We start from the raw sequence: 20,286 nt of genomic DNA on the forward strand, positions 1-20,286 counted from the left end.
CTAAAGAGCACAAACAGTAATTGCCAGTAATCAGGAAGTTCACATCACGGGTACATTTTTCTTTGCTGTGTTGGAATGTTTACAGAAGTTCTTGCTCATTTAAAAAGGTGAAAAGAAAAGGGAAGCTGAACTGAATGGATCCTCTTAAAACCATGGTTGTACCACTGTGTTAGATTGAAAAGGGCTGTGACATTCCTCAGTGGGTGCTTGAGAAGGAAACATGGCATCTTATGGCTTCTTGTGCCCGTCGCCCGGCTTGCCATGCACCCAACTCCTGTAACGGCCCCTGCAGGTGGTGAGCCCACAGGGTGAGATATCAGATGTCCATTTTAAATAGCAACAAAATCATCTACAACAAGCTGCGATCAGGAGTATAATTCAGTGGATCACTTAAGCGCTACTTTTGGATCAATTCGGTTTTGAAATCCAGCACTTGTTCGAATCCTCGTCATCTTCTGTTGAGCCACTAGTTACCAACAGAGACAGTTATTCCAAATCATCAAATATTCATTTCTGGTTCACAGGGAGGTATTAATATAAACTGTGGAACAGGACCCCCCAAACAAAGCTCTGGACAGCACTGTTTAACCACAGGTTTTACTAACTGCACTAATAGTTATGCTTCATGGTCTCTTATCAGGTAATGACTCTCATTGAAAATGGTCTGACTTTAAGTCAAACTGACAGAGTCTCTAAAAAATCAATCATGATTTGAATATAGCCAACTTGTTTTAACTCAGCTGTGGCTTTAGATTGATAGTACACCAGCAAATATCTTCTCTACTTTGTTACGCATGTTCATATTTTCCATTATACTTATTCACACATTCAAGTTTTACACATCAGAGTAGAAACTCTGCTTCTCAAAACACAGACTAGCAGTTGTGGAAACAAACAGACTGAGTTAAATCTTGATGATAACTTGACTTGTGATAACATTAGTGTGAACTCATCAGTGTAATCTGTTATCAGTGAAGCAGAGTAATCTCCCTTATCCTCTGCAGCACATAAGGCCACAACAAGCTCCCTCCATCAACCGCTACCGCTGACAACATCTTGAGCGTCCTGCTGCTTGACCTTTTGCAACCGCGACCTGACCCGAAAGATAATGGATGGATGGATTTGATATCTCAGGTGTCAATGCTCGCACCCAAAGTAATAAATTTAGCCACAAACATATTAAGTTATGCTACGATTTTAAAGGGCTACTACACCAATTTTACATTTTACTAGTGATGATGAGCTCTACTTAGCCTGTTAAAATATGCTAATGCTTAATGCTTTTTGCAGACTTGGAGGGAGCATGTCATTTTGTTAGTGATATAATTTGAATAATGTTGGCAGACTAGCCATATATGGTTTGACAGTGGCATGACCCCTATTAGGTAGGTGTGTAAGGCAGTGCCTACTTAATGCCAATTTAAAGTGGCAGCTCCCCGTTTAACAGCAGTCTTTGTGCTCTGAATCTGATCTGATCTGTTTTCTTCAGCTGGTTTGTAAACTCTCTAATCTAATTAGAGCTGTGAAGAGATATGTTCAGTGTTGTGTGCTTGCTCTGTCTCATAATATACCACAGGATCCTGCCAGGGTTATCTTCTTCTTTGAGGATATTAAGTCTAAAAAGTCACAGGACTCTGGTCCAATTCGAAGTCAAGGTGTACAGTCCAGCAACTTCCCCTGAAGCTCTGTACTTGTCCAGCCTTTTCCAAGTACACACTGGGGATTTGAGTGACTCAGTCATGATTGATGACTGATAGTGGGAAAAACCTCACTGGTGAAGCTGTACTTTGAATCACATTAACAAATCAAGAACTCTGCCTAGTCTCACTTTGTCATCCACTAACGGTCTACCGATATCTAACCTCTTTCACTGAGATAGACTTTCATTTATATCTGTCTTCCATCCGTCTTCCGGCATTTGGATTTCCCCTAACCTGCTCCAACTGAGAAATGAAAAAACTGATACTGATACAGACACGAAAACAACCACAAAGTACACACACAGTCTCATACACACACACACACACACACAAACCACTTCCTAACTAGCTTCGCTTCCCAGAAAGCTACAGTTGTTTCCAATAAGAAAAAAACTCATTCACTATCCAGCCGGTATGCTCTTCCTCTCTTGCTCTCTCGTATGTACTGAAACCTGCCCTTAAGAGCTATGGTGAGACAGGTTGCCAGTGAGTGGATGAAATATAGAATATACACAATGAACAGGGCAAGAAATGCCATTGTTGAGTTGGTTATAAAGCTATAAATGGAAGACTGGGGAGAAATGATCAGCAGCATAACCTGAAACAGCAGCAGCGATGTGACTGATGGGCAGAATACGAATGTGAGCTTGTCAGGTTATTTATTCAACATTCACCGGACAGATTGCCACAAAATGTGGTTGGCTACAGCTATTCATTTATCAGACGACGTGTCCCATTAAATTTGGCGACCCCCTTTTTCTCTAGTGCCACCAGTGGGCCGACATTTTCAGAGTGCCATGTCATGAAAACTGCTGGACGATTGCCTTGAAATTTGGTACAAACATTCATGCTGCAAGATGAAATGTAAGAACTTGAATGTACCATCAGGTCACAATTTCAATTTGTCCAATACTTTGGTTGGCAACAGCAGCAGTACGGTCACACAGAGCCAGTGGTTTGGCTGTATTGTTTATTAGGCAAAGCTACATGTTAAACGATTGATATGGCCTTTTTAACACCTCATTAAGAATGATGTGGGCACATTACTTTCTCTCTCTTTCCTCACTCCCACTCACGGTTTGCTTTTCCTTTTGTCTCTTGCTTTCTCCACTTTCTCTCACCTCTCCAAGGATCAAAAACTCTACCTCACACATCCCGCTTCTCTCTCCCTCTTTTTCTCAGTTAATTTCCCTTCAGTTGAGTATACTTTACTGGCACGAATGTCAGGAACAATACTGTCAAAGCGCCTCTCTCTTGTAAACATCCCTGTGTTTTAGACTGAGAACTTTGAGTGCATGTACGACAGGATGTCATAGCTCATCTGTGATCATTATATATCTATGGCTTTTATTTTGATACAGACACCATGTGATGATTTTTATGCTTCATCAAAGTGTTTTGGAACACAAAGCTAGATGGATGTAAAAGGTAAAGTATAAAACTCTTTTGTTGACCAGCATGACTACATCAAACTGCCAAGATTTGGAGAAAAAGTCTCACAATCCAAGACTTTACTACCTGTTCACAGAACACCAGAAATTGTGTCTGTCATTGTCATATTTCACTGGCAAGAGGAGCTTGAGTCCAAAATATTTGTCAGACTTCATGGTAATGACAATGACAAGTATATTTTGCTTTCACAGAAAATGTTGAAATTCAGATGTTATCTTCCTGTCGGTGTCATCATCATCATCATCATCATCACAAACTAAAACCACTTTTCATCTGTTATCAGGAAACATCACATGAACAAACACTTTATCATCCTCTCTCGTCACAACCACAGCACAAGTTCTTGCCACAGACAATTACACTGAAAAAGATGATTATTCTAATTGAAATAAGGACCTACCTGCCCAGTGTCCGTCTGTGGAGAGCTCTTCTCCTTATGTGACTGTCATCACATGATTGATCAGTCATTTCCATGTCAGTAAAGTCATTCTGAATGTGCTGAAGACTTGTTTCCTATAAAAACCTAGACTACTTTTGTCACTTTGTGATTCAAGTAAAGAAAAAAAAGCCGTGGTTTGTGTGGTTTCCCTGACGATAGTATCTTGGTGACATGCTTTCTGTGTTTGAAATAGTGTGAAACAAGAGGGTGGAAATCCCTTTTGGGTTTAGCCCGTTTTTTCTCGGCCTGCTTTGCTACTTTCCATTTCCTTTTGATGTAGACTTTACGTTTGCCACTTCAGAGTTTCAGCTAATTCTTGCCTCCTAAAAATGTCACCATGTTACTATCATACATCATTTGTGAAAAGTTCCTTTCCAAAACAACCCTTAAACACTAAAACACCCAAACACACACCTTACTGCAAACTCAGGGACCCTTATTGTCTGCCTACTTAATCGCTGACTTTGCAAACTTATAGGATCTGTCTACTTTAGAGGAACAGGCTAGCAGATTTTTGGCCTAGCTTAGAATAAAGGCTAGAAACAGGTGGAAAGTCTGGCTCTGGTAACACAATCTGCCTATACCAGTACATCTAAATCATCTAACTTATTTGTTTAATCTGTACAAAACCCAAATTGTACAAACTGCATGTTGTGGTTTTACAGGGGGACTTTCTGTGCCAGGAGAGTACACATTGTTGGCTGCTGTGATTCAGTCTTTTTGCTAAAAAATTTACTCTTTTTGTTTCCCCATGTGTGGTAGTCTACAGCCCTCTGCTGGAATTCATCACCCATGTTATGTACGATATGTCAGAAGGGCAGATCCAGCAACATACGCACGCAGGTCTATCTGGAAGGCCTTCTGCTTTAAGGCCATAGGTTTAGAAGATGCAAATTTGCTGAATGTTCAGATCAGCTCCAGCTGAATTTAATATTGTACTGCACAGTAAAAAAGGACTGTGGAGTTTGTCTCCCATCTCAAGGTATCCCGGTGGGAAAGGATCACTCCATGACCAGTGAGGAGAAAAGGAATGATAACAGCAGCATGGTACTCTGTCCCCATAGGTTTACATACAGGTGTTTGATTGTTGTCTTATGATAGCAGGGACAGGCTAGCAAGCACTTAAATTCAATTATTTCCATCCAATAATTAAGGAAGGTCAGACAAACATTCACTTTGTTTAACAAATTATATTATCTCTCCAAGTAAGTTCCTAAATATATCCCTAATATCTAAAGTTGAAGGGTTGGTTAATAGAAGAGCCTGAAGCCCCCCCATGTGTAGAATTAGATTTGTTCTACTTTGGTGTCCTCTAGTGGTTATATCAAAAAGACACTTTGGGAAAGGGAATGCACGCTGCTTTGCAAAACCAGCACCACCCTTCACAGCATGGTGATCAGTCAACAGCAACAAAAATGACTGAACCAGGCTGACCATCACAGCCTGTCCTTTGTTCAACAACGTCCATTTGATCACTGCTTTCACCTGCAGGACAACCATGTTTATCATCGGGAGTTTCCCAGTATCACAAATGAAACTTCTGCTCGCGCAACAGCAGCTCTCACATCTCTGTTTGAGGGCATTTTCACAGTCACGCAGTTACATAACAAACATTATGACTTGTGACTTATGTTTACAGTCCAGAAGTCTTTGCTCATGAATGTTTCCCCCAATGCCCTGATTCATATTTACAAATTTGGTTTTGACATAATTTCCACAGCAAACCATTTGTTCCATTAGTATACAGTAGCAGGACAGCATATAACACTAACATTAACATACTGAAATGGCATCTAAGATACACCGGTCACCACAAGTAACATTTAAGAAAGCAAAAACCTTAAAAATGTAGCTAAACGAACACCTCAAATGCTAAGATAAGATTTTTTAGGTCACACTTCAACTGTACTATGCTGGGAGTAAAACAAGTGTCATTCAGAGGGTCTGTTTTCATCAGTGGAAATCCAGACATTGAATCATTAAGTTGTTAGAAAACAGAAATACCTTCACATGCTGATTCTAATTGTCTAAAAGAAATATGTAAAACTTGAAAGAAGACATTGGCAAACTTCAGTGGTATACAAATAATGACACGTAGCTCATTTCGTAGACATTTCTGCCCCTGCAGGTCAATCTATCTCCAGCATGGTGCCAGTGGACCTCATGGTCACAGCAAGATAACAGAAATTACATCTTTGTCAGATCAACACACTCACCACTTGGGCCCAGGCTGTGATGACTACTCCCTCAGTGTGAAGACTTTGGTAGACTCCTTTTTGTACTCTTTGTAACATCCATAAAAGGGAGAATGTGGGCTACAATGCTCTGACCTTTACTTAACAAGTACTCACTTCAAACTAAAAGAGGAAGATGATTCACTTCCCTTTGTTTTAAGCTGTAAACCATGACTGTTATTAGATGTTACTTTAACAAATAACCTTGATCACTTCACTTTCTCAGTTCCTTAAAAGTCTTTGCAGTTATAGCTTCTCTGTTTTAACAACATGCATTATTTGCCATGTGTAAAGACATTAATCCAGTCTCATCTGGAGGTTAGCGGACTTTCATGGTTTCGGTGTGCTGCTTTTTGCAGATTTTGAGCTTTCAAAATAGTTTATGTGTGCACAAGTCTGTGTGTGTGTGTGTGTGTGCATGTGTGCATGCATGCACGCATGCGTGTGTGTGTTTGTGTTGGTGGTGTCTAATCAGCATTCTGAATATCCCGCCCACAAATCTGAAGTTCAACGGTCAAACTCAAAGCACATGTTTCTACCAGCCAGCCAAACTAAACACTGCTCTCGCGTCAGTTCTGTATCCCCTCTAACACTGTGAAAGCCCCTCCACGCATGCATGCTCACATACTTCATATTTCTTGAGAAGCAGGTGAGATTTCAACAACTCCTGACTGATTGTGAGTCAATGTGCAGCTCTATTTTATTCCAACATAAGCACTACAGGCGTAAACAAACATTTTCCAGTTTCAAAACTGAGTCAAGTTTAGTATTCACATATTGCTGGCTCTTTAGTGAGGTCATCTATTAATGTGTTTCCAATGAAATGTCAGTTAATGATGTATGTTTGGATTACCCATCAGTTTTTAATGTTAAAGGAATAGTTTGACATTTTGGGAAATTTGTTAATTAGCTTTTTTGCTGAAAATTAATTGAGAAGATCGATACCATCTACATCTGCATGCTAGCTATGAAGCTATAGCAGGTGGTTATCGTATCTAAGCATAAAGACTGGGGTCAGCTGGCTTTAATAAACAAGACATAATGTGTAAATTACTTGACATGTTTTTTTAAAACAGGCTGACTGTTTTCCCTGTTTCTTGTCTTCATGCTAAGCTAAGCTAACCAATCTTTTCAACTTTCACAAAGAAAGCAAAGGACAAGTATGACCAGGATGTATTTCCCAAAATATCAACAATTCCTGTCAACATCATTCTTCTTTTCTTGTCATCCAGCATCAGTGTGATCAAGTCCTAACCAATCACCCATGACTCCTTCCATCCTTGACCAATCACAAATGTTTTCCTCGTCCTTCAGATATGACATGCTCGGGCACGGCGCGGGTGTACCACTCTGACCACCCGCCGTCATACACCGACACCCCCGGGTGCCCGCACTCATGGGCCGCCAGCGCCACGTGGCACGCAGTCACGGCTGAGCCACACAAGACACAAATAGGGCGGCTGAGGTCCACGCCGGCCCGGCCGAACAGAGCCTGGAGCTGCTCCCTGGGCAGGAACTGACCCGACTGGGACAGGAAGGAGTGGAAGGGCACGCTGATGGAGCCGGGGATATGGCCTGGCTCTGTGTCTGTCGGTCAGAAACAGAGGGCAGAAAGAGAGTGAGATATGTGTAGTCTTTTTTATGATTTACACCACTTATTGGTAGTTTCAGGTCATTGCCAATTTACAGAAGCGGGACAGATTAATACCAACTAGTACACTAAAACAGTCCCACACCACACTGGATTTCAAAAAAGCTCATGACATTCAGGATTTGCAGAGACTTTCAGAGGTGGAGATTCAACTTCACAACACGAGACCTTGTTTTGTAGTGCTGCAAACACAACATGGACATATTATTACTTTGTCTGCTGTTTGGTGCTGAGCAGGTAGCCACACAGGTTTTTCAACTTGAGTATAAGTGTCTCTAGTCTCCCTCTTCCACTGACAATGCAAACATAAATTGCAGCTGTGAGCGCTGCATGCATCAGGCAGAGTAAGAGGTCAGAGGGCACAAGAAGTGTTACATCATTCCAGTTGCACCCTACTATAAACTAGTCAGCAGAATTTAACCACTGTAGTAAGATTTGTGAAAATAAAAACAGACCAGATAAAGTTAGTGGGCCATGATGTGATTATATACACACTACTCACAAAAAGTTAGGGATATTCGGCTTTCAGGTGAAATTTCAGGATGAACCTAAAATGCACTCTGTGCATTCAAAGGTTTAGAGAAGGTCACATTAAGTTCACCTGGAAAGGTTAGAATGCATTTTAGGTTCATCCTGAAATTTCACCTGAAAGCCGAATATCCCTAACTTTTTGTGAGTAGTGTATATAAGAGTGGACAATTTCTAAATTATCATTCACTCCACCTCCTACTGTCCTTCTGCTGTGTGTGTGTGTGTGTGTGTGTGAGCATATGGGTCAGGGACTGTTGATAATGCATGGTTATGCGAGCACGTCCTGTATGTTCGCTCTCCTGCGTTTGTGTTGTTGACTGATCTACGCCCAGCTGCCTGCCTGTGTGTTTGTCCAGGGTAAACTCTGCAAAAAGCCTACGTACAAGGAAGCCAGTGGACCATTTGGTTTTTCCACTGCATGCCTGTGCCATGTTGAACACTTACTGTCGCACATTGTGAACAAGGGATTAATCAAATAATTTAGAAGTAGAAATGTGACCTGAGTACAGCGACACTCAGAGAACATGAACCAGTAAGTGCAGCGCACACAGCCATTTAACAATGACCACGATATAATAACAGTTATTAGCCATTATTGCTCTGACTAATTTGTGTTTGGTAAATGCCAGTTAGTGAGAATTTACAGTAGTTCATGTGTAACTCATCACAATATGTAAATATTGTATTGTAAAAAAAAACAACACACTCTATTGAACTCTGATCTTTTCACATGTAGTCGTGCATTCAATTGCCACGGTACCAAATTTCCTCCTTAATATTTTAATATTGACGTGACAAGCTGTTCTCCAGCACTCGTGGCCTGATAGTCCACCAGGTTTCCTTTAAATCAAAGGACAAACACGCTGATTTACTATCAACACCTTCAGGAATTTGGCTGCTGTTGTGTGTCAGTGCGACATCATCACATGACTGACAGACAGCTGATCCGTCTGATCAGTGAATGAAGACACATTACTTGATTAATGCAATCAAACGGGCTGTGGATTCATTCTTCTCGGGACAGCACTCACTCTTCTGTGTTTGGTTCAACACAGGCAAGTTAGGGTTATAAATTCATGTGGTACAAATATTTTCTTAAAGGAAGTGAGAAAACTCTGACTGACATAATATGTTACTCGAAGGAATTCATTGAAAGGAAAAAGATGAAACAACTTCCTAAACAAAATGACTTATTTGACTCATGCCTGTTACCTCATAGCAGAAGGTGCAGTATGTGAGTATTTTAGGAAAATGACCAAGATTGTATGAATCAAACCTCAAACTATGACATAATCAAGTGTCATGCTTCCCAACACTGATAGAAGCTCATCTTATCGTCATCATCATCATCACTCATCTGGGTTGAGGCCCCACTTGCAGAAACAAGAAAACCAGCAACTTATTATGTGAAATTCTTTTTACTATCTTGAAGATTAGAAAGAATACTTCAAGGCAGTGTATGTTACTTATTTTATGAGCATTTTTTTTGTTGAAATTCTCATACCAGCCCGACAGTAATCAATAAATCAAATAATCAAACAATAAATCAGTAAGTTTTATAATAATTTATCATTAAATGAATGAAGGATGAGTTAGGTAGTGTCTGTTAGAACAAGCAAAAGGTCACTTAAGGTGACCATAGGATGTCATCTATTGTCTAAACAACACTCCCGTGTGTTGACACCATCATTTATAAATAGCTGCACCATTGCTGTCAGTGTGGATCATCATCATCATCATCATCATCAGTGAGTGATCAAGTCTTGACTGCTGACTAGACTACTCACTGTCTCTGGGTTCAGGGTCCAGTCCTTTGAACCTGCCTGTGGGCCTCGCGTCCACCACCTGGAACCGTTTGGTGTCCAGGTTGTCCAGGATATCCTCATAGGTTTTGATCCAGGAGCGGTTCATGGAGGCCTTAAACTCGGTCGGTGTCGGTCTGACGTGCCGGTCGCTCACCGGTAGACCCTCCTGCTTCCAGTTTCCGAGCCCCCCGTTGAGCAGCGACACCCCGGTGTGCCCAAACACCCGGAACATCCACCACACGCGGGGCGCAGAGAACGCGCCGAACTCGCTGGCGTCGTACACCACGACGTGCGTGTCGTTTTCTATCCCCAAATTTCCCACATAATCTGCAAAAATCTTCTCCGACGGCAGCATATGATCCAGGGGGGAGGTTTTATCACAGCACTGGTCTATGTCAAAGAAAGCCGCACCTGGGATGTGCCTCTTCTTAAACTCGCTCTTGGCGTTGCGCCGCAGTTTGGGTAAATACCAAGAAGTGTCCAAGATGCGCATTTTCCCCTGAGCCTTCACAGCCTCCGCAAGCCACTTGGAGGTGATCATAGCTCTCGCCTGAAGCGCCATGGTTAATTCTGGAGCGGCAGCTATGACACAAAGTTTACTGCACCTTTACTAGATCGACTTAATCCTGTGCCAAAGGTTGAGGGTAACAACCAGCACGCCCCCCCCCCCCAGCTCACAGAGTAACAGCTGGAAGTGAATGGAGGCGGTGGCTCTGTTACACTAATGTGATTACTATGTAACGACAAGCTACTGGGATACTGAAGTCTGCAAACTGCAGTGGGTAACAGACAGGCCTCCTCTCATCTCTCTGAGACCACGTCTGCTTTGGCCCACTAAGGGTGGAGACAGCAAAATATGTGTTTGTTAAGGAAAAGTATTATTTAGCCAAGTCAGGTTTTAATAATTTGCAGTCCCCTCCTCTTGCAGGTGGTTTTATATATATATTTATGTCTAACTATTTTTTTTACTGTAAGCCTACATAAATGCTTTTAGCCCCTTGGTTGATATAGCAGCATATTCTAGTGTCGAGAAGGGAAATTACATAATGAAATTTGCTGTTTGTAGCTCTTTAAGTTTTTCTTTTGTTGCTTAAACTTTTGTTAAAATGCCAAAATCAATTTATTTCTAAATCATTATTAATGCCATTATTATTAGTTGTATTTGTAGCAGTTAAAACCACATAGTTAAAACATAATTCGCTTGTCACAGGAGCTAGAAACTCCCAGGGGGAACTTTACACATCTTGGACCTGTTTCCAGCCGGTTGCTTTGAAACGGTGCACAAGAGCAGCTCACCGGATGTTGATTGTGTCACACGTTGCTACCCGGAGTTGAACGTAAATTTTCACGAGTGCGGCTTTAATGGTCATTTCGACAAAACCCCCACATTAAAACCCAACTTTATTGAATCAGGATGTCGGCGTCGTTGATCAGGAGAGGACTGGAGCTGCTGAGCGACGATATTCAAGGTCAGTTTAGCATTTTAGCTCGTTAGCCAAACTACAGTTGGCTAACGTTAGCTTTGGAGGTGAGTGCTTTCTTTTAGTTTGGTAACATCAGGTGTAGCTGCTGGTGAATTGGGTCAGTTATTATTATCTCTCGTTGTGATTAATCGTGTCATTTAAAACGAAGACTATTACCTCCAAATGTTACAGGTTAAAAGCTTCAGGAGAGGCTTCTCTCAGCCGTTTTACTTCTGCAAATAAGTCCAAGTAGTTTTGAGACAGAAAAACAGTTAATGAAGTGCGTGTGCACGTGGTTGACCACAGGCTGTAGTAAATATAACACACACACATGCAAGAAATGTTCTCACAATGTTACACACAGCTCCAACAACAGTTTTCAGGTACATAGAAATTAATGCAGCTTAAAAAAAAAAGGGCAACAAAGCTGGAAACAGACAGGTAAACACAAACCTTGTGTACATAGAAGCAGGTGGGAGGAAAGAAATATATACATCTAAACAGCAACTATGAACATATAGTGTCTAAATACTAATCAAAGTGTTTCTGTAAGTGAATAAGAATGAGAGGCTGCAGAGTGCAAAGATTACTGGAATAAATATTGACTGGGTGATAATAATTCAATTGTAATTACTTTATATACATTAAGTGGGTGTTTATGTACATTATACACTTTGTTTCAATTTCTATTAACAGTAATAATCATGATATGCACAATTTATAAAAAAAGCACAGTGTGTTGGATGAGTATTGTAAAGTATACCATATCAAACTATATTAAAATCATTACAAGTATTAGTGCATCGGCCAGTATGTTATCCACACACACACAGGATTGTATTGCCTTGTCATCTATGTGAATCTGATTTTCTGCCCATCTCTATGTCGTGTGCACCGTACCAGATGCCAGCAAAGTGAAGAGGGGGAAGAAGAAGAAGCAGCAGCAGACCCCCAGCTCGGCCATGGTGATGGACCTGGTGAGCACAAAGCGGCAGGGAGTCACCAAGCAGGTGAAGCGGTTGCAAGGTCGCCTTGGTCCCGGCAAGAGCAAAGCTACGGTCAAAGACAAGAGGATCAAGTCTGCAGTGGGTCAGTCTGCTCGTAGTTCTGCACGGCCTCAGTGTTTACATGTGTTCTTTCAGCCCAGTTTGTGAATTTTATTTCTGAATTGTGAGCTAGTTTAATGGGATATTGTCCATACTGTCAAAGGAGACCAGTGGTAACCTGTGTTCTTTAAAGTGTAGTAAAGTATAATATCATTTGACTGATTATCTTAAAAGTATTGATAGTCGATGCAACTGCAGACTCAGTCACCATCTGATGTTTGTTTTCCACTACAGCAACTGTTCTGTGTTTTTTGCTCTAACCTTCCTCTGCTTCTTTGGTGCTCATTGTAGAGGAGTTTAGAAAGAAGCAGGGGAAGAGCCATATGAGTGCTAACCTCAAGTACTTCATGGAAACTGGCTGCAAAGCAACATCTTCTGATACCTTGAAGGTAAGAAAGGCAGAGATCTGTCAGCTGTTACTAGGGCCGTAACGATAGCAGAGACACAGGGTACAATATCACCATGATAAAAGTTTTATATATATGTATGACTTCTAAATGTAGCATTTAAGGCCCTCAAATACGGTCATATTGTCAATAAGAATAAAGAAATAGAGAATGCAATAAACTCAAATGTCAGTTATGCTCCATGTAAGGATCGTCTGCTCTCTTGTTAGCCAAATATTGCAAAGACTTTTTAATTTTCAATCGCAATACATTCAGAAATCAGAATTTTTACTTAAGTGGTCTTGAAAAGCTTGTCAGTTGATCAAATGTCTTAAACTACAGAAAAATGATCACATGTGTTTCATATTTTTATTAGCTGATCATGTGGATTGTCTTTACTTTTACTTCTTTCTGCTGTCTGTCATCTGAGTTCATCATACAGTGTTGACTTGCTTTCTGTCTCATTTAGATCCTGAACCACAACACAGGGAGGCAGTCCAGGGATCGCCCAGATCGACCTGCCAAGAAGGCCAAGGAGCCGCAGTCCTTGTTCACAGAGGAGGAGTTCCAGGAGTTCCAGAAGGAGTATTTCGGCAAGACTGTCGAGTAGAAGAAATAAAACGCGCCCGAACCACAAACGCACTACGGCCACAGTGGAAACACCGGGGCTGCATTTTGTGGATCAAAGTGGATTTCTGGACCAGATGATGTTCCGGAAGTTGGTTCCACTTCACATGACTCAGCAAGGGAATGAGAAAACTTTGAGGAGAAACATTTGAGTCTGTGCTCGTGTTGTGACTGCAGACACTTGCTGTTGCATACAGGCAGCATGTGATGATGAGCGCAGTGATTTCCTGGCAAAATATGTCCATTCAGAAAATATTGCAGCTTGAACTTCACTACATCATTAGATAACATTTCTATCTCAACAGTTCTAGATAACTTCTCATCTGCAGATGAGATAAAGTGCAGCTTATTCAAAATGGTCTGTACCTAATATTGTATTGAAACCGCTCACATTGTTGTTTTACACCCACTTTGATTTGCTTCATTTTCACATGTTGAACATAAAACTTTCATTAAATCTGTCAAGAAAAGATTCAGGCACAATAAAAGTTTTTTTGATGGAGTAGGTTACCATGATCACAGCTTACTAATTTCAGAAAAACAGGTTTAACTATTAAGGCATCCAGACACATAAAGACAGAAGAATAGTTTTAGGCGCTGAAGTTGCTGTTTGCAATAATGAAAAGCTGCACGTTCACTGTGTGACTGCATACTGTGTGGCCATCAGCTTTGTCATCTACTGGGCGTGGAGACAAAATCTTTCATTCCAACAATAGCTTAACTTTCGCTTGTGTAAATGAAAAGAATGCGAAAGTCGTAAGATGTCAATCATTTTCACATCTAACCTGTTCAGATTGTGGGATCACATTACATAACACCGTGGTGAAAGTCGAGTGATTGCAGATTCAAATACGGCAGAGAACATTACACAATGTCGCGGGTAAGAAATAAGATAATTCATTGATTAATTTATGAGATTGTGTGTAAGATAATTTCTAAGGGATTCTGGAAGTATTTATGTATTAAGTATTGAGCTGCAACAGGACGTTGTTTTATAAGTTACTGTTGAATAGCTGAAATGTCATTTTTTCGGGGCAGTGATCACCTATATATTGTATTTGCCGCGCTGGCAGAAGATTCTGAGATAAATATCTCAAATTCACGACACATAAAGCCAAAATGATCTGCATTGCTTGATGCTGCTAGTGATGAGTGAGAAAATGCATTTTGTGATTTAGGTCATCTAATGTCTCTAAACTCTATTCATAATTCTATCTACATGTCTTTTTATTATCTAAATCTATTTTCGTAACAGCCCATGTCACCCCTTTTCTCAGTTTACTCTTCAAACGTGCACGTACAGGTGTGATTCTTTTTGACATCACAACTAGTTTGGAGCAAATGTCCGAAATGCAACTAACAAGTGTGATGTAGTAACTTGAAGCCTCCACTACTTATACCCAGAGAATGCATTTTTCAGTGAGGTGGGAGACGATGTATCGTATCCATACAGTACTTAAGGGTTTTTGTTCAGAACAAAAGTGAAACCAGCAAACACGAGTGTGCCAACAACAACAACAGCAGCGATCAGTCTTGTTTAGCGTGTTTGGTACGGCTTGAATTCAACGTCGGCAGCCGGCGTCCACCTTCATAAATACTGTGTGCAGATTGAGAATGCTGATTAGCATAAGAATCTTCAAAGTTGTTCCTTTGAAATGTTTTTCTTCTCATATGAATTCTTTTGGAGGGTTGGCTCGATCACAGCCCTGATAGGGTCAACTTTATAAAATTAAAATATAACAAAATAAGGAGAGAGTGATTACTTTCCTAATGAAGTCCTATGATTGGTTGAACGTTTGGTAGTTTTCACAGAGTGTGTCATCAGATCCTCTAAACAGCTTCAGTGTTTAAATGTGCTCGGCTGAGTGACGGCCCCTCTCTTCCTGCAGCCAGTCCCCTTGCCGAGAACAAAGGTTTTCTATCCAGACAAATTTGAGGAGGACGAGCCGATAAAATGCATCTCCACTCCCAAATCTCCAACAAAACCTCCAGAGGTTGGTGCTCGGTAATCTGCACATTCAACAATGTTTTGTTTTTATTCTTCTCAAATTCTGTTATTGTTTTGTTATTTATCTGAATTTCCTTGTCAGGATATTAGGATATTTAGTATCAGTATTTTGATATATTTAATCTTGACCACAAATTCATAATTCCAACTCTTTTTATATAATTAACTGTGTGTTGTTTCGCCTCTGCTCCTGACGTACACACCCGACATAAATACACGATTCAATCCAAACTTCATGAGGCATAATTCAAAGCAGATACGAAGATGATGAAGATTTAATGAAGGGCTTTTCTTTCCATTCCAACTCAGGGAAGTTCAGTCCGCTCAGCTCCTCCACCAGTGGCACCAAAGAAGTGGACCGTTAAAAAGAGTCCAGGAGGTGCTGACTCTGTAAATGGCACTCTGCAGATAGTAATGGTAATACCCTTTAAAGTTTTATTTTAGGGATGTGTGCTACTTGTGTGGTAAAAGAAGTTAAAGTTAGTGAAGAACTTCTGATCATCTGATTCTGTGGCAGCCATTACCAAAGGTTCCTCTATATTTATTAGTGGTGAGCTAAAAACATTTCAGGGATTTTTGGGGAATCCCAATTTAGAGAAATTTGGGGAATCACTTGACTAATGTAAGCACAGCAAGTTTAAAGGATTAACACTGTTACATAAACCAGTAAATACAGAGAAAAGCACAAGTCTTTAATCACACTATGGAATTATTCTCTGTTAAAACACTGACGTGTCAAATTAAGTAAATATGAAATATTTGCTGAATCAGAAGATGACTCAGAAGACTGTCTCTACCTTGTGAGATAACTGATAGCAGAACATGTTAACATGTTATTTGTACACTCACTTAATGAAACTGTCGCTCATTTTCTCAGGTGGTGGACAAACCATTAGTTAACAATGACTGTGAGGCTCAACCTCCTCCGCTGCCTCCAAAAACTCCTAAAAAACAGACTGACAGCAAAAACAAAATCCTGGTAACTATTTTACAATCATTTCAATTTTTTCGCTAAACTAACATCAAGACAGTCCAACTACTGTCTGTATAGCTGATCTTAACCTCTCATCTTCCACCAGGATGCCGACTCTTTGCTGGATTGGTGGAAGGGGGCCACGCGTAAGTCAGACAAGCAGTTTGAAAAGATTTTTGTTTTCCTGTTTTTAGTGTGTTCAGTAACTTGAACTACAGTTTTATGAATCCACAGCCTGGAGTTCTCTGTGCAGTGACCACAAAAACGGAGGGGATGCCGAAAAAAAGTGAGAATATTAATACACTGCTCACATTTCTACAGATGAGGCACATCTTTGAGCTTTGAGCTAAATGCCAACACGCTCTAAATGACAGCGCTAACACTCTTTATGTTTAGCAGGTATAACATTCACGGTGGGAAGAGCAACACCCCTATTAGATTTCATCGCCATTCATCCAATACTTGTTGAGATATTTCATGAAAAAAAAATCAGATGTCACAGATGTCAACCTTATGGAGACACTAGAGCAAAACTCAAGGGAATCATCAAGTGTGCATCCTCTGGGAACCATGAATGTCTGTTCAAACTTTTGGGCTAATCCATCACCAAGCTTATATATTTCAGTGGTGGATCAAATATTTAGGGTTACAGTGTGATTAAACTCACTTGGTCTTCAATAGGAGCCAGTTTTCTAAATCTCTATGTGCTGTTTTAGGCTGTTTAAAAGCAACACCACCGTAGTTTGATGAAGCCTGATGAATGTTGCATCTCGTCACTCTAACTAAAGCTCTGGAAAAATGTTGTCGTGCTAAATTCCAGGATTATAAAAGTTAAGGCCAAACAGCTCTACAAAGCTGTCCAGGTTTACATCGTCCTGCTGTCCAAACATGGTGACTTCCTGACGGAGCACACTGCTGAGCTGCTCTGCGTCGCTGACAACTTAGACAAGGTAACGAGACCACATGTGAAATGTCATGCATCATAACCTGGTGTGGATGTGATCCTCACCAGTCTAATCTAGTACTGTTGAGAAATGACATCAGATCAATTCCCTTTAATCTTGAGGTTTCAAAGGGGACGATGATCGCCGGCATCACAGGAGGGGCTACAACCGTGGTGGGAGGTATTGCAGCTGCTGCCGGGGTGATTCTGTCTCCGCTCACACTGGGAGCCTCGCTGGCCCTGACTGTGGTTGGGGCCGGCGTGGCTACAGCCGGCGGCCTCACTGGTGCATCTGCAGCCATCGCCAACAAGGTGACCAGACATGAAACATGTTGTCAGGGACTGTTAGTGTTTTGTCGAGGGTATGGTGTGTTTGCTCATTTATTGTTGTTTATACTTTCTTGCATTGCTTTGTAACAGGGTGTCTATTTGCACCTGGGTGAAAATAGCCAGAAGACATTTACACCCGGTCCGGTCATGTACTATAAAGAATAATAGATTCCTAGTCAGATTAATGTGGATGAGGTGGCTGGATGGTTTATGTGGTTCTCTGGTTCCTATGGATCCTGGTCCTGGTCCCGCTGATGTGGTTCTCCATCAGCCAATGGATGTGCGTCTGTCCAAGGCTACAGCCTGTCCATCCTTGGGAGCTGGATCTCTCCTTCACTGTGGTGCTCCTGGAGGTTTCTCTTTTCCCACTGGGGTTTTTGAGTTTTTCCTTCCCGAAGAAGGAGGGTCATAAAGGGCAGGTGATGCCTCGGACTGATCCATCGGACTGATCCATTGGCCTCATCGACTGCTGGACTCTTTATTAGATTGTTTGTTCGCTTACACTTGTTTATTTCAGTGAACTTTGTAAAGCACTATGAGACACTCTGTTGTGATATTGGGCTATACAAATAAATTGAATTGAATTGAAAAAAAATTTTATATACATGCCATACACCCAGGAGAAGGAGGCTGAAATCCTGTGTGAGACCACCAGTAAATTACATTAGTTCATTTGTTAACTTACACATTTCAGTTTTTTCTTCTGTTATTAGCAGTTTTAATTGTCAGGTTGTGTATGTTTAGGAACCAAAACTACTTGGTTAGGTTTAGGTAAAGATAATGGTTTGATTTAAAATGACAAGTTAAAATATCTGCTTTCCAGCAGGCACTCAGGTGTAAATAATGTCGTTGACTGCTGACACCTGGCACCATGTCAAAGTAAAGAGTTTACATATAATTAAGTTTTCTATACAGTTAGATAGTCCGATTACAAGACACTTAAAAACATATATATTTTGGTAACACATATACATAGAAGGAAAAAAAAGTAATACCATAAAGTTCACACACATTCTTTCAAACAACATTCAAAATAACACATCTGAACACAAGTGTTCACCAAAAACTACATACGTACCTACGGTTTATCCTGTTAAAAGGCTGCTGAATCTGTGTATGTATATATAATAACATCATCTACATAAATAAATTTGTCTGTGTGGCCTACAAACACTCATGTGCTTAAGGCTGCTGTTTGAAAGATTATCTGTAATCTGTTCTTCCAGGTGAACAGCACCCAGGACAAGAAGAAAATCGAGAAGACCTTCAAGGAGTATGAGGACCACATAACGAAAATTCTGGATTGCTTGAAGTTCATCAATGAGGGCATGGAGCAGCTAAAGCAGCACGACCTGTCTGTTCTGAGCGAGGCCAGGAAGGACTCAGTGAGCGTAGCCAGGGCGATACAGCTGGCCGCCACAGGAGGAGGAAGCGCCAGGGCCATAGAGGCGAACAGTAAGGCATCCGGGCTGATGCAAGGCCTCGCCATCGGCATGGATATGCACTTCACCCAAGGGAAGGACGGTCCGAAGCTGAAGAAAGGCCACGAGTCCAAGTTAGCCAAGAAAATCAGGAGATTAGCAGAGGAGCTCAATGAGGGTTTGAATGAGCTCATGCAAATCAGGCTCTTGTTCTGTGAGCATTTTTCATTCAAGTGATTTTTTTTTCTCAACCTGAAGACCCTTTTATGTCTGATTCAATCATCATGCTTTCATATTTGCATATATTTTTAGATATAATGACATATTGAGGTTATGGTATGACAATGTCAAGGTGGTATTTGTATGAAAAAAAGAAACAGGGAACAAAAACAAGCACAACACAAAAAAAGCTTCAGAGTTATGTAAGTATGATCTGTTTGTCAGGCTCCACTTTAATTTTCCTTATTTTTCTCTCCAAGACTACAATGGAGGGATAACAGAGCTATGCATCGATACACTGATTAGCCAAGGTACAACTAATCAGCTTCATAGCTTTAGTAAAGAGAAGCTTTTTAATCTATTTCTTTCATTTTATATTTCATTTCATCTAATTTTTCAAAGTCATACATTATCTACTGTATAACCTATCATTGTGGCAGCTTCAGTCTGACCTGATATTGGAATTTATTGGGACTGGATGAACATAATTTGATCATTTCTTATAAAATATACCCCCTGAAATTTGCTTCACTATTGCCTTGTTTCACCTCTCCTGCTTTAGATATTCTGTATTATCTGTTAGTGAGTGTGCTCTTACTTTAGATTAGTTTAAATATTTCATGTTAGTGATTCTCAATGTTCTGTCAGCCATCTGTATTATTATACAATGTCCTGAAGTTTATGAAAGACTGGAGAGAATGAAATAGCTTCTGATAGCTGCAGATAACCACCAGGAGGCAGCCTAGTTCTTTCCCCTGTGAACCACAGCAAGTTCATCCATAGACATGTTAAATTCGGTCTATGGGTTCACCAGGTTTAACCAACAGCTGCTATGAAACCACAAGAGACTGAATGTTGCTGATGCAGAGACATTATCAACAACTAATACAGGAATAGACTACATAGCTGTGGTGCAGAGACAGGCCACAAACAGGACAAAGGCTGGAAACACAAGATACAAACTAACTTTATCCTCCATAATGTGTAAAAGGTACATT

General features: G+C 40.7%; 3 protein-coding genes across 3 annotated transcripts; 2 read left to right on the forward strand and 1 right to left on the reverse strand.

Moving 5' to 3' along the window:
• Nucleotides 1-6,507: 6,507 nt before the first annotated feature.
• Nucleotides 6,508-10,426, reverse strand: LOC139198975 (3-mercaptopyruvate sulfurtransferase-like). Its single transcript, XM_070827971.1, has 2 exons — nucleotides 9,795-10,426; nucleotides 6,508-7,412 (listed from the first exon to the last, which is right to left on the reverse strand). Exons 1-2 carry the CDS (start codon nucleotides 10,372-10,374, stop codon nucleotides 7,114-7,116), a joined length of 879 nt encoding a protein of 292 aa, XP_070684072.1. The 5' UTR covers nucleotides 10,375-10,426; the 3' UTR covers nucleotides 6,508-7,113.
• A 695-nt stretch (nucleotides 10,427-11,121) lies between these two features.
• rps19bp1 (ribosomal protein S19 binding protein 1) lies at nucleotides 11,122-13,957 on the forward strand. Its single transcript, XM_070828213.1, has 4 exons — nucleotides 11,122-11,281; nucleotides 12,179-12,364; nucleotides 12,673-12,770; nucleotides 13,237-13,957. The coding sequence occupies exons 1-4, from the start codon at nucleotides 11,227-11,229 to the stop codon at nucleotides 13,375-13,377; spliced, it is 480 nt and encodes a 159-aa protein (XP_070684314.1). The 5' UTR covers nucleotides 11,122-11,226; the 3' UTR covers nucleotides 13,378-13,957.
• Nucleotides 13,958-14,265: 308 nt separating this feature from the next.
• On the forward strand, nucleotides 14,266-19,772 carry LOC139199063 (apolipoprotein L6-like). The gene is made up of 9 exons (XM_070828074.1): nucleotides 14,266-14,274; nucleotides 15,284-15,388; nucleotides 15,712-15,819; nucleotides 16,280-16,381; nucleotides 16,482-16,521; nucleotides 16,610-16,661; nucleotides 17,196-17,325; nucleotides 17,442-17,630; nucleotides 18,875-19,772. The coding sequence occupies exons 1-9, from the start codon at nucleotides 14,266-14,268 to the stop codon at nucleotides 19,304-19,306; spliced, it is 1,167 nt and encodes a 388-aa protein (XP_070684175.1). The 3' UTR covers nucleotides 19,307-19,772.
• The last annotated feature ends 514 nt before the right edge of the window (nucleotides 19,773-20,286 follow it).

This window comes from Pempheris klunzingeri, chromosome 3 (assembly GCF_042242105.1).
Source record: "Pempheris klunzingeri isolate RE-2024b chromosome 3, fPemKlu1.hap1, whole genome shotgun sequence".
NCBI lineage: Eukaryota > Metazoa > Chordata > Actinopteri > Acropomatiformes > Pempheridae > Pempheris > Pempheris klunzingeri.

Bases quoted from the DNA above. Each gene is read 5' to 3' on its own strand.
- LOC139198975 (XM_070827971.1), bottom strand. From the start codon at position 10,374: ATGGCGCTTCAGGCGAGAGCTATGATCACCTCCAAGTGGCTTGCGGAG. The intron at 7,413-9,794 runs GTGAGTAGTCTA...TCTGACCGACAG, and splicing joins GGACCCTGAACCCAGAGACA to ACACAGAGCCAGGCCATATC.
- rps19bp1 (XM_070828213.1), top strand. From the start codon at position 11,227: ATGTCGGCGTCGTTGATCAGGAGAGGACTGGAGCTGCTGAGCGACGAT. The intron at 11,282-12,178 runs GTCAGTTTAGCA...GCACCGTACCAG, and splicing joins GCTGAGCGACGATATTCAAG to ATGCCAGCAAAGTGAAGAGG. The intron at 12,365-12,672 runs GTCAGTCTGCTC...TGCTCATTGTAG, and splicing joins GAGGATCAAGTCTGCAGTGG to AGGAGTTTAGAAAGAAGCAG.
- LOC139199063 (XM_070828074.1), top strand. The intron at 15,820-16,279 runs GTAATACCCTTT...TCATTTTCTCAG, and splicing joins GCACTCTGCAGATAGTAATG to GTGGTGGACAAACCATTAGT. The intron at 17,631-18,874 runs GTGACCAGACAT...CTGTTCTTCCAG, and splicing joins CTGCAGCCATCGCCAACAAG to GTGAACAGCACCCAGGACAA.